The 16,324-nt window shown below is 30.2% G+C and overlaps 1 protein-coding gene across 13 annotated transcripts in view; it reads left to right on the top strand.

The window, feature by feature from the left end:
• LOC142326451 (ATP-binding cassette sub-family C member 5-like) overlaps positions 1–15,971 on the top strand; it is a 256,658-nt gene extending 240,687 nt beyond the window's left edge. For all 13 annotated transcript variants that reach the window (XM_075369001.1, XM_075369080.1, XM_075369052.1 and 10 more), the window contains 4 exons: positions 5,239–5,422; positions 8,024–8,216; positions 12,410–12,574; positions 15,415–15,971. In XM_075369001.1, the coding sequence (XP_075225116.1) occupies positions 5,239–5,422; positions 8,024–8,216; positions 12,410–12,574; positions 15,415–15,522 (650 nt within the window). In that variant the 3' untranslated portion in view covers positions 15,523–15,971. The remainder of the gene's footprint in view (positions 1–5,238; positions 5,423–8,023; positions 8,217–12,409; positions 12,575–15,414) is intronic.
• The last annotated feature ends 353 nt before the right edge of the window (positions 15,972–16,324 follow it).

Genomic DNA, 16,324 nt, shown 5'->3' with positions numbered 1-16,324 from the left:
TTCTCTCAAACTAACTGACTGAAATTGCAAAGCGCGAACCCTGCGCCTAATCCAGATCTGACAACATCGTTCATGACTGTGAATGCCTCAAAAAACGAACGAGTTAAAAGGTAAATCAGTGCTACACTCATACCAATCAAAATTATGTCTTATGCAGCATAGAAATTCAGACCTACACCTAAATAAGTAGACTAATTTAGGTCACCTAACAAGGGGAACATAACCTCATTTCGGTTCATGCAGGAGCCGGAGACAAACCCTGCACCCCCACCCGGTCACATCATGTAGTCTCATATGACACTACCAAGTCTCGATCAGCAGTTCTGGTGGCAGAAAAAAGCATGGCTTTGTTCTGCCACCAGCAGAACAAAGCCACGCTCTAATTGCACAGGCTACCATTTTTCAACGGCATGGCCACCCTCACCAGTGGGAGCCTCAAATCGAATCACAAGCAACACCAATATAACTGTGGCATGATGCTACTGCACCTACCTCTAACCAATCCAATGCCTAGGCTGGAACCCTAGCCACCCGGGATCCTACCATGATCAAGTACCTCAATTAAACTCCCTCTGCAGACCTATACACCACAAGGGCGCAAAGAAAACCAGCTGCTATAGACCACTCTACAAAAGCTACATCTAAGCAACATCATTATGGTTTTCTCTGGGCCGAAAATCATCTTATGTTGAAGACTCCACAGTAGGAGTGTCTCACAAGCATGAGCAGCTCAGAACTCTACCTCGTTACGCAAATCCCCTTCGATCAGTAGCAGCGTGTTATCAGCATAAGTGACGATATGACAACCACATGGCAACCTTAAAAGCAACATGGAATCGAATTCTATGATCCAAAGAAGGGGATTCAGAACCCTGCCGTGAGGGTATCCTTTATTTAAGGTCTTACAAACCTCCTTGCTGCCATCACACAGGGAAACTGTCCGATGGCTGAAATAACTTCAGAGTTCTTCTAATTCATGTTGTGTAACTTACACTTCTGCATGTGAAACAGGGCAGAGGGCCACCATAAGTTGTTAAATGCCCTGGATATGTCCAAAAAAATCCCTAATATATATTTACATCGACTAGAGGAAGCTATATCCATCACCTTTAGTATGGCATCCTCAGTGCTCTTGCTCGGTCAGAAACCATACTACATCCAGCGCACACCCTTCTGAAGTGACTATGCCAGAAATGATAGAAAAAGTGCATAAAATTGTTTTGGCAAATCAACAAGTGACAGTGAATGAGTTAGCAGAGTATGTAGGCAGGTCAACAGAACCTGTATACAATATTTTGCTTGAACATTTGACCTTGAATAAGCTGAATGCTACGTGTTTGCTCACACACGGCCGAAAAAACATTTCAAGTGATTGTCTCAACCTCTTTCGGCGCAATCCAGAGGAATTTTTAAGTCAGTTTGTGACAATTGATGAGACTTGGGTTCATCAGTACACTCCCACAATAGGTTGAAAAGGTCAAACTGATCTAAACAAAGCAAAATGACTTTTTGTGCGAAAAAGATATGGCAGTTGTTTTTTGGGATGCACGTGGAATAATATTTATTGATTATCTTAAAAAAGGTGCAACAATAAATGGAGAATATTGTGCGACCCTATTGCAGCATCTCAGTGAAGAAATTAAGGAAAAATGACCACATTTGACAAAAAAAGTGCTTTTCCATTAAGACAGTGCTCCAGCTACACTTCAGTCACTGCAGTGGCAAAAATCAAAGAATTACAGTTCAAATTGCCCTAGCGCCCTCCATATTCATTTGATCTGGATTCTACTGACTATCGCTTGTTTACTAAAAAAAAAAGAATGGCTTGGAGGGAAGAGATTTTTAACCAGTAATAAAGTTATTGCCGCCGTAGATGGATATTTTAAAGAGTTGGATAAATTGACGTACAGAACTGGCATAAGTGCTCTTCTGGAACTTATGGTGACTGTGTTGAAAATAAATCAAAATGTATCCAGAAAAATATTGTTTTCTTATTCAGACCTAGAACTTTTCCCCCTACCCTCATATATCTTTGATGGTTTTCAAAAAAAAAGAAAGTCGTAAGGCATCAAATGAAATGAATCTGGTAGCCACAGAATTGTTCCTTGGTATCCTATCCATGCAGAATTAGTTTGATTGAACTAGGCTATAACCTGAAGAGTATAGTGAGGAGAAGCTCCATCTTGCTGTCAGATGGCAAGCAGTTGAAGTTAATAGGAAGTAGCTGAAGTTAATATGGGGCAAGATTAATGACTGTTGATATCTAACAAAGATTTGTTTTTAGATTAAGAATAACATCTCAAGATTTGAATTGCCTGTTCACTTCCATTGAACATATAAGATTCCAACACTCCTTTTCTTGTGATCCCACACCTAATGTGTACTCCAAGTATATTTAAGTTCCTTTCCCATAATTATGAAGATGTTAACAATAAACCAATTAACACAATTCTAACTGTTTACTAGGCAATTCAGTTTTAAGGTATTTTTCATTAGACTGTTTTACTGACGTGGAGAAATTAGGGTGTGCTTCACTGACTAATAAATTCCTCAAAAATGACATCCATCACTCAAAATCATCTGCAGGAAATGCATGAGATAATCCTGGCCAATGAGATATACACTTCAAATCCTTTAGGTTATTTTGAAAACTTTTGCTGGGGATTACAAGCTTAGTGAAGAACATACAAAACATTTTTCTAATTTATCTACAATGACTTGTTTATTTTCCAAAGTGCAACTACTTTGTAACTAATTGTGGAGCATCTTCAACACTTTAAGATTTTATGTTTAACTTTGACAAATCTTGACAGATAAGTATTGGAGAATTAAGAAATCTCACATCGATTCTTCATAATGGCAATAGTGTCTATTATTTTTCTACCAACACTGAAGCATATAAAAGTTTATGACCAAGTTAGACTTACATCTTCAAGTTTCAAAATGATTAGAGAAGATCTATAAATTATCAAAATCAACTTTAGGTTAGGTGTTGAATTGCACAGCATTCAAAATTAATTTGTTTTTAGAATACATGATTACTTTCAACTTTAATAAAAGTGGAGTCTGTAATAAAAATTGAAGCTCCATTATTTTATTTGCAGTGCTAAAAAAGCTTCAGCATGCTTAAAATTATGTAGCTTTGCAATGGCTTCTGCACTGGTTAAACAGTTTTCTAAATACGTATGCAGTATCAGAATTTATTTTATTTTAGAATGGAGTTGTTAATGTGATTTATTATATTAGAGATAATCAGAATATTGTTACAGAAGATACAAGAAGAATTTAAATAGTTAGACAGAAAAAGGATCCATCCTCCCTGTTACTTATAACAAAAACCTTCTTAAATTTTCAACAAAAATCTTCATCCTTGAAGATGCTTTCCAGCCGAATTTATATACAACCCGTTATATATGTATGTTTGGTGCATGTGAGCCACATAAAGGAACTATAAGACATGTTACAATGTTTTATTATTTTTTTTTTTATATTGCAACTATTGTGTTTATTAGTTCTTAATATTTCCTTAATGATTCCCTTGCACTGGCAGCCTATTTATAGCGTTCATACCACCCATAATAAGTCAAAGCTGCCATGTAAAAAGACTTAATAGGATTTTAATAACCTTTCACTACTTTTTTCCTTCACCTAACAACCGTGAGCCATACCTCAAGAGTTTTCTCCAAGTTAGATTTCACCTCCACAACTCTCTTGAGAGAAATTTTGTCTTTTTGACCACACCACGTCAAGTTTGTTACAACTATAGTTATATGATCAAAAGAATCCTTTTCCCTGATGTTGAGGGACCAATATCAGAACAGTTCTCTCTTTCGAGTTAGGAACCCCAAGTTGAAACCAACCTCAAATATCCCATTTCATAGTATAATCAAAATATAACAAAAAGTTTTTAATTAAATAAATTATACATCAGGTAACTTTAGATTTTAAAAAAGATTCACTTATATCTTAAATTAAAAAACTGAAGCTCAAAAAACCATCAAAATAACTAACTGATAAACATGAATTCTTTAAAATACGTTATAATGAAAACAAAATTACTTGAAAAGTTGAATGTATTAAATTTAACCTTAAAACCTTTAATTTGCATTTGATCATTATTTATCAAAAAAAATGTTTCATATTACGTCCTATTGTATGAAATATGTAAGTCATTTGTCTACATTATACAGAGTCTAAACTTCAACTGAAGTTTTTTTATTATTTGAATTTTTTTATAATAGAGAAGCTTAATGATTCATTTTATTTATAAAGAAGTTTTTGACAGCAGACTCCTTTGTCCATTATATGACTGTAAATAATATATTATTCAATGAGTATATTTTTTTTAAAAATGTAAATTTTAGTTGAGTTAGTACATAAAGAAACAAAAGTATTAAATTATACTGAAAAAATGTATTAATAAATAAGCTAAATAATTATCCAATTCATTTTGTGGACAACTTAATTATACTATAGAAGATTTGTAATGATTTGCCTTGTGCACAAGATCACTATTTAATTTTTTTACAAGGGGAACTGGTTTGACCCATTATTAAGTTTTGTTTAAACTGCAAATACAGAGTTTTTTTAGAATTAAAAGGATATTGTAACCAATAATGGACACCAGAAACTTGATTAAATTAATCAAACACCAATAATATATTGGCGTTATTAAATAAAGGCCAGCAATTGAGGCACGGATGGAGATAAGACAAATGGGGTGCTGTAATAATACCGTAAGATGGGCCCAATATCCCATGTTGTAAAGGAGAAGGAGTTTTAGTGGCTAGGCCTGCAATGGGAGTCCCTCACTGTTATGGGGTATGAGACCACATGATGCCTTTAAAAGGTTTCCCCTCCTTCAAAAAAAAAAAAAATTAGCTTAGAGCAGTGAAAGGGCCTACCAAATTACATGATTTATCAAATAATAATTAACAAAGAAATCATATTTATGAAGCACAAAGTATTTTTAATAAACATTTATTATTTTTTAATTACTTAGTTTTTTATTATTTATTTACTTTTTCATATTATTTGCTCAGTGTCAATTGATGAATAATTAGTAATCGAAATAGCCATCTAGTTTTAGATTTTAAGCAACATTTTTTTAATGAACGGTTTTTGAATGCATTCTTGCTTTACATTTTATATACAATTTAAGACTTAATATACTACTTTAATATTATGAGCGCAAGCTTTTTTACACAACCACCACTTTTCTGTTTTATGGTGTAACAGGAATTGTGGGACGAACAGGGTCTGGGAAAAGTTCACTTACAGTGGCACTATTTCGTCTTGTTGAGCTGTGTAATGGTTCTATCAAAATTGATAATGTTGATATTTCTACCCTTGATCTGGAACTTCTTCGCAGCCAACTTTCTATTATCCCTCAAGATCCTGTGTTATTTACTGGAACTGTCAGGTAGTACTTTCAAAGATTTTGTGTACTTTCAAAGATTTAGTGTTTAGCAAGGTTATTCCTTTTGAAATATATATTGGTTTGGAACTTGATAACTAATGTTCTTTAAGGAAGGACTGGTTAAGAAGTTGTGAAACATATTGCAGTGAGCAGGTTAAATGTTGAACTGGATATGCAGGCATTTGTCAAAGAATATCAATTAACTTGTAATATATCAAAGAATATCTTGTACTTATAAAGAAATGAAGTGTTATAAAGAAGTGATAATTTCAGGCAGAAAAGTGCCAGAAGTTAGTTATCTCTATCCATTAGATAAAAATTATTGATAAAAAATGTTGACTTAAAAATTATTGACTCTTATGCATGACTATAACTATAGTATAACTATAGTTCTTTTAAATTAAAAACATAAAATATTATAGAAATGTAGTGTTTTAAAACACTACATCTATGAGAGAAACCAAAACGAATTAAGCTAGAACATTTTGTTATAATATTAATGAGGATTTTGAGAAATTTTGCTGATAATGTGAAAAATAAAGTGAATATTTACTACAAGAGAATTATTCCAGCTTTTTAGTTATGGCATAACTGAAATTCAAAGAAAAAATTGTTATAAGAAGATTTAATACTTCATAGATTATTAAATAGTATAACAGTTCACATTTGATTTAGCTTTCCTCTCAATTGTTAAATATTTAATCTTTGCACAATCAGCTTATAGTGGGAAAAACACGGTAATTGATATTTTTAGTGTATCATTGTGCTTCTTTTCTGATTGTTTGTATTATGAATAAAAAGTGTAAAACATAAGAAATTACATTCATATTAAAACAAAATGAAATAAAACTTGTTGAGTAAAATTTGTGTTTGGTTATGTTTACAAATAAAATATATCTTTCTTTGTATTAATATTAAGTATACTTAATATTTTCTTATGAATTTTTAAATGTTAAGTAAAAATCATAAGTGTTAAGTAAAATCATACTGTTAAGTAAAATCATACTGTTAAGTAAAAAGCAGAAACATCCCGTATTTTGAAAATAAAATTTAGCTAGCCTCCTTGCTCTCTTAAATTAAAAATGTAAGAAAGTTATGTTTTATTTTAATTTCAATGCTCCTGGGTTGTTTTCCAAGAAATAAAAGAACCAAATATAATAAAAAGTTTGTTATTCATAGTAAAAAATAAAATATAAATCATTTGTTGTGAGTCATTTGTGTTTTATTTTTCTTAATACAATTTCACTTCTTATTCATCTCATTATCAACTCTTTTATTGTCACCATTAGTAATTCTTATTCGCTTTCATTATCAGCTCTTTAGGCTTATCAAACCTTTCACATTTACCATCAAACGAGAATGTGTACAGTTCTTACTTCACATTTGGGTTGATCAGCTATTTCCTTGTACTATGAGTATAAGCTGCTGGATACACAAATGAGTAGTAAACAAATATTTAAGGTTACATTGTGTTGTTTATTACATGTTTTATATTTAGTATTATTTTTTATACATTATTGAAGATCTTCCTAAATTTATGCTTATTTAAACAATATTTACAATAATATTTAATTAATGTTAAGTTTTTCATACTTAGTTTATTTTATTTAATGTTATTCATTTAATGTTTTTAACAAGACTATGAGAGAACAAGATGTTTCCAGATAATTAGCTTCAAGAGGAATAAGAAGTTATAAAACTATTTACACAATATCTTGATTGAATATTTGATTACATTCTGTGGTATTAGGCTCACAAAATTCAATATTCTAAACTCTAAAAAACCATGGAAGACATTTCTGTTAGTTTTGAACAAAGTCATATTCTCTGAACCTCTCTCTCTCTCATTCTTGTTGGTTCTCTTTAACTACTAAAAAAAAAAATAAATGGTGTGATAGTTATCACATCTCATGTAGATGCTTAGTTAATGTTATGGGTAGATTTGTTCTGTAATCTCTAACAGTTAGCAAAATACAATCTTAAATGTAGGGCCACTAAGAGATCATATCAAAATTTGTATCCTTTGTGTTTAAACTCAAATCATTTAATAAAGCATTGTTGATTTGTATTGACTTTATTCATAGTGATTAACTTTCCCTGCTGTGTAGAAGTTTAAATATAAGTTTATTCACAACATTAATTAATATGGTAGTTCTTTAGAGGACAAAAAAATTATAGAAAAAATCATTAGTTTAATTCAACTTATATGCATTTTGAAATCCTTTGAAGAAGCAATTGAAATAAATATGTACTTCACATTTTTGTTTTGTACATATTAGTGGTAAAAATATTAATTATTTATTTTAAATTTGTTTGAGTGATTGACTTCTTTTATAATTAAAAGGTTCTTCAGTTTCTTTTTTTTTGTATTGTTGCTCTAAAGTTGTGATTATGAGCTGAATTAGCAAGGCATTACTTTCTTTGATTATTGTTTAGTATATCTTCATAAAGCAAGAAAATACACAATTTTTCTAAATATGCATTGGTAACTGAAGAGGTTAATGTAGCATTTGATATTGCTTTATATATGTTAGACGGGTTGCTAGTGTTCATATTTGCAGTTAACTTTTGTATAATGCAATTTTACTCACTTTTATCTTTTAGGACAAACTTGGATCCATTTGGTAATTCTAATGATGCAAAACTTTGGGAAATTCTTGAAAAAACACATCTAAAAGAACGAGTAAAAGCTGGAACAGCTGGCCTTGATACTAAAGTTGGTTTCTCAGGTGATAGTCTTTCAGTTGGTGAACGTCAGCTGTTGTGTCTGGCCAGAGCTCTCCTTCGGAAATCTAAAGTATGTTTTATTTTTACTCTTAAATCCTATTATGCATGCTATATATGTAGCAAAGTTTGATTGGGATTCTCATATTCAGCAGCATGTTTGCAGCCACTAACCCTGTATGTAATTCTTAGTTTACTTTGTTTACCACCAAGTCACGGATAATTTTTAAAAGTTAATGTTTTGTTGGGTAAACATTTAAAATGTAGACCCACATTGAAAATGTCTTTTCGCAGATGTCTTCTAAGATTGGTTTTAACCCAGTTTGCTTCCAAGTTTCACAGTCACTTACACTGGCATTTGCACTTTCCCCAGAAATTACTTTATGAACAACACAATGTTTTTTTTTAAACTTCTCTAACCACCCATTGCTGGCCTGGAAATCTTTGTTTCCTACTGCGGCTCCAAATTCCAGAGCTTTTTCTTTAATTACTGTTCCGGATAACAGAAGCTTTTTTTGCGCATCACTGTCATCCATTTTAAATTGGCTTCATCGGTCATACGTGCTACCTTTTGATTTTTTCTCACTAGATTTCCTTTATGCTAGTGTAATTCTTGCAGTATCGTGACCCAATATTTTAAAATTAGTTGACATTTAACTTGGTGGGATTCAAAATTTTTGCGTGATATTTTTTTTTAACACCTTTGTCAACTTTGTGTGTAACGCTAATTTTTTCAGAAACTCTAAGGCACTTCCATTTTGTCATTGTGTATGGGAAACTAAAGAAATAATACAGTTCAGTAAAGTGTAATGCGAGGAACATAATCCAGAGAATTAATCCCAGGAAAGATTATTGCTGAATTATATGTATGCACTGAACAATAGAGGGAGTGTGTGTTAAATGTTTTTTAAGAATTCTACTTACTGTAAATAAATGTCTCGTTTAGATAAATGAATAAAAGTTTGCACAGTAATTTTAGTGATCTGCGTTAATTAATGGATTTTGGGAAATTCTGCTACTTTAATGTATAGGCAAATAGTAACTGCAGAACACTTGTTTAAATCTTTTGTTAGCATTATTTTATTAATGGGGTATAAGAGAATCTTGGGAATTTCCTCTTTACCAGTTCAATAAAAATAACATGTCATTCTTGAATATTGTCAAGAATACTCTGTGCTTGTATGCAGGTACAATTTAGGTACAAAAATCAAAAGAATAACCTTAAACTCACAGAGATGTCAAAAATGCTAAATTTAAATGTCATTATTTTTAATAAAAATTTTGTAAAAATTACTGTTATGTTACTACTTACTGTTATTATTGTTAATATGTCACAATTTCGTTAGATAGAGATATGAATACGATAAATAGTGGTAAATTTCTATGTAGTTTTATTAAAATGTCACGGTGTAGTAAAAAAATGTATAAAATAGAGGTTTTCGTAATATTGAATTTCATTATATAGAGGTTTGACATGTAGAGATGTATTATATATATATCATAAATGTGCACAATTAATTATAAGATAGGAAACTAGATGAACAAAGTCCGAAATTAATTATATGAAAATAAACACCTGAAGTAATGTTAAAGAAAATACATTAGATACATAAAGATGTAAATTATTTTGTAGTTATTTTTTGTATTTAATATCTTATTATTAATTATTATTACTAATTACTATTAATTCTGATAGCATTATTAGAAATTATTTAATCATAATATGTTAAATGGAATGCAGAAAATTTAAGGTTTTCTAATGGTATTATTTTAAAATTCATTAATATTGTTTCTGCAAAAAAATTGTATTTTAATCAAAATTGATGGGAAAATTTTATAAATGCTTTAGTTATTAATTGAAAAATGGCAATGAAAGTGTAATAAGGTTTTTTCTTATTAAGCCAAAGTCTCATTTTAAGTTATACAAAAACAGTTCTGTTTTCTAGTTCAGTGGAGGTGAATACTGTTTCCATTTATGAATAAGTGACAGTTTTTTTTTTTATGAATAATGACTATTCTTTTTAGTAAAAATTTTTGCTAAAAAATCTTTATATACTTAATTTTTTAATTATCTGTCTACAAAATTCATACTTATGAGTGTCAAACAATGATCTCACTGCCAATTATTACTCACTGTGTTCAGCTCTGTTAATGACTTATCTGAAAATGTACTGATCTGAATTTTTTGAATGATATTTACTTTATCAATGAAGCCAAATTTACAATGTGAACCATTCTTAACATCCATAACATGCACATGTGGTCATATTTTACAAAATCTATTTTAATGCAGCTTATTTTTCAATATTAATACTATTTATTAATATTATATTTCCATGATTTCAATAATATTTCATTTTATTGTAATATTTTCAATATTATTGATTTTTTTTTTTTGTAATAACATTTAAATAAACCATTGATTGCTAAGATATAACAATTAAAAAGTTTACATGGCCGCCACTTTGAAATTGATTGTGAGATCAGGTTCTTTATTTTTTATACAAGTAAACCTCTAGATACTCTAGCTGTACTCAAAATTTCAGTTCAATAGAATTACTATTTTCTAGATATAAATTTTTATGTTAAAAATACAAAATGGTGGTGGGATAAAGTTTAGATTTAAAAAAAAATGCATTGATAAATTAAGGAACTGTTATCACAAATTAACAAATTTATAAAACTTTGATTAAATGGATATTATCAAATAAATCTATTTTAAAAGTATATGTATACTCGTATATTATTATTAAGCATAACGTTTGCTTATTTACTTACATTTCACTTTAATAAATGTTTGAAATGACCTCCTTGTGTTGTTTGAAAGTGTGCCATTTGGTTGTAAAAGAATGATACTGCATTATTCAATGATTCCCTAGTGATATTTTGTGCTGATTCTCAAATTAAATTTTGTAAATCATCAATATGTTGGGGCTTATTATGATAAACAATATTTTTTAAGCGGCCCCATAGAAAGTAATCTAATGGTGACAAGTTGGATGATCTCATTGCCAATCTATTTGAACCTTTGGGGAATCCATCTTCCAGAAAAAATGCATCTAAAATTTCATGTACCTGAAGACCGAAGTGAGGTGGTTGAAACCAAATGTTTTGAAAATTGGGACCAACAATGTTTAGAATGATATGGTCAAGATGCAAAGCTTTATATTTCAATTTCTATTTAAATTTAAATACATCACTTAAATTTAAATTTCATCATATTTAAATTTCCATCAATATATATAGGACCTGTCTTACCAACAATGCCTGCACATACAATTACTTTGACTTTATACTGAGTATGTGCCTCATGATTATAGTGTAGATTAATATCTGTCCAGTACCAACGATTATGGCAATTTAAATTGCCATTTAAAAAATTGTTCAGTAAATTAGGATCTGCACAAATATTGTGCAGATATCGTAGTATCATAATTTCACAGAACTCAAGTATTTTATCATAATCATCATGAAGTTCTTGCAGCAGATGAATTTTGAAGGGTTTAAAATTTTTACTTTTTAATATTTGAATCACTGAACTTTGGCTAATATTATGTTCTTGTGCTGCTGTTCAAGTCGAGGAATGAGGATTCTCAATTAATTCAAGCATAATAAATAAATTCTCATAAGAAACTTACAGTGTAGTAATGAAACACTCTAAATGGAATACTACACAATAGTGAAGTAAGCTTCATCTTTGCAGCAATGGTAAGAGACCATCAATGATCAGCAAATCAGCACAATTAGATGACAATATTTTTATTTACTCATTAAATTGGAACAATGAACTTTTTTAAAATTTAAACTTAATTTTTAAAATAAATTTTAATTAGATTATATTAAATTTTAATCCAGTCCAGTTTAATTTATTTTTATTTAATTTTATTATTTGAACTTGCTAAATTTAGTAATTTTCAAAATCCAAAATTTATTCTGCTGCCGTTTTGGGTACAGACACCTGACCAACTATTTATTTATACCATTTTTCAGGTCTTAAATTGACCTTTAAGATGATTTATTATATAAAGGATATTACTGTTTAAAATATTTGAGTTACAATCCCTGGGCCACCCCCAAGAAGGGGTTGATATTCTATTCCTTGTCAATAGGTAAAGTAGTTGACTGATGCGTTATCCTAAAACAGAATTTACATTACAGAATTCTGTCTGGAATGGTTTTAAAGTTGTTGAGGAGTTACCACCCTTTTGACTCACTTTTTATATATATATATATATATATTTTTTTTTTTTTTTTTTTTTACTGTAGATCTTGATTCTGGATGAAGCAACAGCAGCTGTTGATCCTGAGACAGAAGCAGCAGTACAGGAAACAATCCGGAAGGAGTTTCAAAACTGCACTGTCCTCACCATTGCTCATCGACTTGCTACAATTACATCATGTGATCGTATTATTTTAATGGATCATGGACAGGTACAAATCATTTTCCTCTTTTATCACTGTACTTTCATTTAGTTAACAATAAGTAAATTTTGACCACTAGCTGACTCTTTGCACTAAATGTTAACTCATTAATAATTGTTTTATTATACTTTTCGACTAACGATGAAGTGTGGCTATTAAATTAACGAGACTAACGCTGTAAAATATTTTATTTTAAAATTATACATATTTAGTTATTATCTCCTTCAATATACACCCTTCCTATCCCTACAACACTCCATGCGAGTTTTTCATTGTTCAAAACAGTGCTGAAAGTCTTCTTCTCTGAGCTCTTTCATGATGCATGCCACTTTTTCTTTCACAGCTTCAACGGTCTGAAATTGTGTTCCTTTTAATGCAGATTTTACCTTGGGAAACAGATAAAAGTCACATGGTGCCAGGTCAGGTAAATAAAGTAGATGGTTTAACACTGGGATTTCATACTTGGCTAGAAACATCTTGACAGACAATGCAGTGTGAGCCGGTGCATTGTCCTGATGAAGAACCCATGACTTGTTCTTCCACAATTTGGGTTGTTTTTTTCCTATTTTTTCATGGAGTTAAGCAAGGAGACCTCAAGGTAGTAATGTTGATTAATAGTGTGACCTTCAGGAACCCAGTGAAAGTACACATTCCCATGAATATCGAAAAAACAATCATCATCGCTTAGGACCTTCCAGTGCAAGTTAAAAAAAATTATTTTTTTTATAAAAGAATTTTACCAATTTTACTTTTATTAAAATTGGTAGAAGTCAGAATTTTTCTTCTAAAATCTTTTTCAAATATTATTTCATAAAAAAGTAGTTGTGAATTAATAAAATAATAAATTAACTGATAAATTAAAGGAAGGTGGTATAAATTAATAAAATATAAAGACTTCAAATTTAAGCATTTTCTTAAATTTAATTTAAGTATTCAAAGGTATTAATTTGTTACAAATGTTGTATTTTTAACATCTTTTTAAAGGTTTTTCTATATTTTTGATTTAATGCCAATTTTTTACTTTTGTCAAAAATTATCACATTATCATGAAATATGATTTGAATTTCAAAACTTGGGTGTATATTTTTTTATCTGTATAACATCTCTAATAGGTGGAAAACCCCGTTTTCCAATATATGCATAGCATGGGAATACAAAGAGATAATGGAATGAAATAAAAAACGGATAAAAATACAATAACTTACCTTCAAATTGCAGTGCTTATTATTTTTCAACGTATGACAAGTCTTTGCATTCCGTCACTGAAAATTCTGGCGTCTTTCTTAGATCCTTCACCTCATTGTCGGTGGTGTAATGATTACCTCTGGGATCCCTCTTTAGATGAGGAAAGAAGTGGAAGGTGCATGGAGCCAAATCCAGCGACTATGGCAGATGCGGAATAAGCTCAAACTTCAGCTTGCGAAGAGCCATCAGACAGTTTGCGTGGTGCCCATCATGCACAGATTTTATGGTAACCCAGTTGCTTGATAATATGGCCTACTCATTATTTAGATATGCCTAACTGAATAGCTATGCGTTGCTGGATGATTTGCTGGTCATTTTGAAGCAAATCGTCCACCTCCTTTCGATGTTTCTTCTCAGTCACAGAAACCGGTCATCTGCTGCGAGGTGCGTCCTCAATTGTTACTTTAGCAGCTTTACATACACAAAATGTCAACACCAACTATTTGCAGTACTCCCGTTAACAGTTTCACTGCCATAAACCGCTTTTAAATGATGAAAAATATTAATGGAATTCACATTCACTAGTGTTAAAAATTCACATTCACTCCGTGCTGTTTTAACCTTGTTGACATATTGACTGTACTCCACTCCATTTTAACTGCTACTGAAAACAAACTGGTAAACTGATTTCAATGCATTATTGCATGTTTGTAGAGGGGGATTTTAGCTATCATGTGCTGCCACACCCAACTCAATTGTACTTTTTTCTCCATGTAGCATACTAATGTCCAAAATTTATCAACCACCCCTCATAATTTACAATGTAGATGTGGCACAGAATGAAATATCATGCATGACCATAAGTAAATGCTGAAAACATAGAGTACAGTACTATATTACAATGAAACAAATAAAATAAATGGAAGTACTATACATCTTAAATCATACTTTACCTTTGAAATTATTTTAGTTTTAATAGGGTTAATTACATACAAAAGTATATCTGGTATAGGGCCTTCATTAATAATGTATTGTTACAGTATTAGTACAAAAGCTTAAATATCAGTTAGTACTATACAAAAAATACCGCCAACAGTATCTTTTATTTATTAAAAAAAATTCTTTGGTTTAACAGACTTTTTCACTTAACCGACTATACGTCACTTCTACTAAGTTGGTTAACAGGGGGATTACTGTACTGTTAAAACCATAGAAAACCTTTCATAAGGTGAACCACAGAATTTTCCTTGAAAAAATATTATATAATAAAAAAGTGAGATTATTTTTAATTTCTAATTAAGAGTTTTGTTAGTGGGAAATGGCACCAGACTGAAGTTGTCAAGAATGAACTGAGTAATTGTGGAGTATCATTTGGTGTTCCTCCTTAACAATTAACTTTTTAATATATATATTACTGATTTCTCTCAGGGAAAATTTAAGGGACTAAAACATTTTTCATAGATGACACTGGTCTGTTCTGTAGGGCAAATTCTAAATTTAAAATAGTTAATTTTCCTGTCAGGTATGTTCTTTATCTATCATTAGCTATGCAGGTGAGAAAAACAGTTTATGTGAGAAACTAATTAGTTGTAATATTTTATCTCATTTTATGAATGTCTGGGCTGTAATTGTAGAGCTATTTTGATTGTTGTTTGTATTTTCAGGTAGCTGAACTAGACAGACCTTCAGTTCTTTTAGAAAATCCTAATTCTAAATTTTATCAAATGATGGAAGCAGCTAAAGAAGCTAGTAGTGGTATTGTTTGTAAATAAAAGCAGATAGGTGATAATATAAATATGAACTACTTACTCGATGCATAATGTGTTCAATTAAGGCTTTTGTGTGCTCTGTGCAAAACCAGCATTACATTTCTGTGATAATTTGATATTTGTTACATTGTGATTGTATCAATTTATTTATGATAAATATATACATTCTTAAATACGTAATTATGTATCAATTTATTTATGATAAATATATACATTCTTAAATACGTAATCATTTATTTCATTAATGGCATGAATAGTCTGGTTTAGGGATTGCAGGTTGCACAATTTTGTATAGTTATTTTTTGTGATGTTTAATACTTGATTATTTTACTAGCATAATAGCAGTTATTTTTTATTACTTAAGGAAATTATTTTCTGTATAAGTTTTATAATATTACATGTCAAATAAATTATGTATCTGTGAGTATAATAAATTAAAAGCTTTATCCACATTGTGTAAAAATTAATGAAAATAAATATATACATGTAAGTGCATTATTTATAAACCTGTTTGTCAAAATTGAGCTGGTTGCGATTTATATAAAACTTTTCTTGAAAATCTATGATGCATATTCTTCATATGTACTTTCAAGAAATAAAAACTCTAAAAAAAGAAAAGACTATAAAAGATGAATAGTTGAATTTATAAAAGTAAAATACTACTTTTCTTATATTGACAAGTATTAATTTAAAAATTAAAACTAATTCTAATTATTGAGATGACAGAAGCCATAGAAGAAGAAAACTGTGGTTTTGTTATTTAAAATTATAGGCTAAAAATTCTCCACCCTGTGCATGGATTGTA

The sequence above is a fragment of the Lycorma delicatula genome, chromosome 1 (genome assembly GCF_047948215.1).
Source record: "Lycorma delicatula isolate Av1 chromosome 1, ASM4794821v1, whole genome shotgun sequence".
Lineage (NCBI taxonomy): Eukaryota > Metazoa > Arthropoda > Insecta > Hemiptera > Fulgoridae > Lycorma > Lycorma delicatula.
The sequence above is the reverse complement of the archived record's forward strand: the minus strand, read 5'-3'. Positions and strand labels throughout refer to the sequence as shown.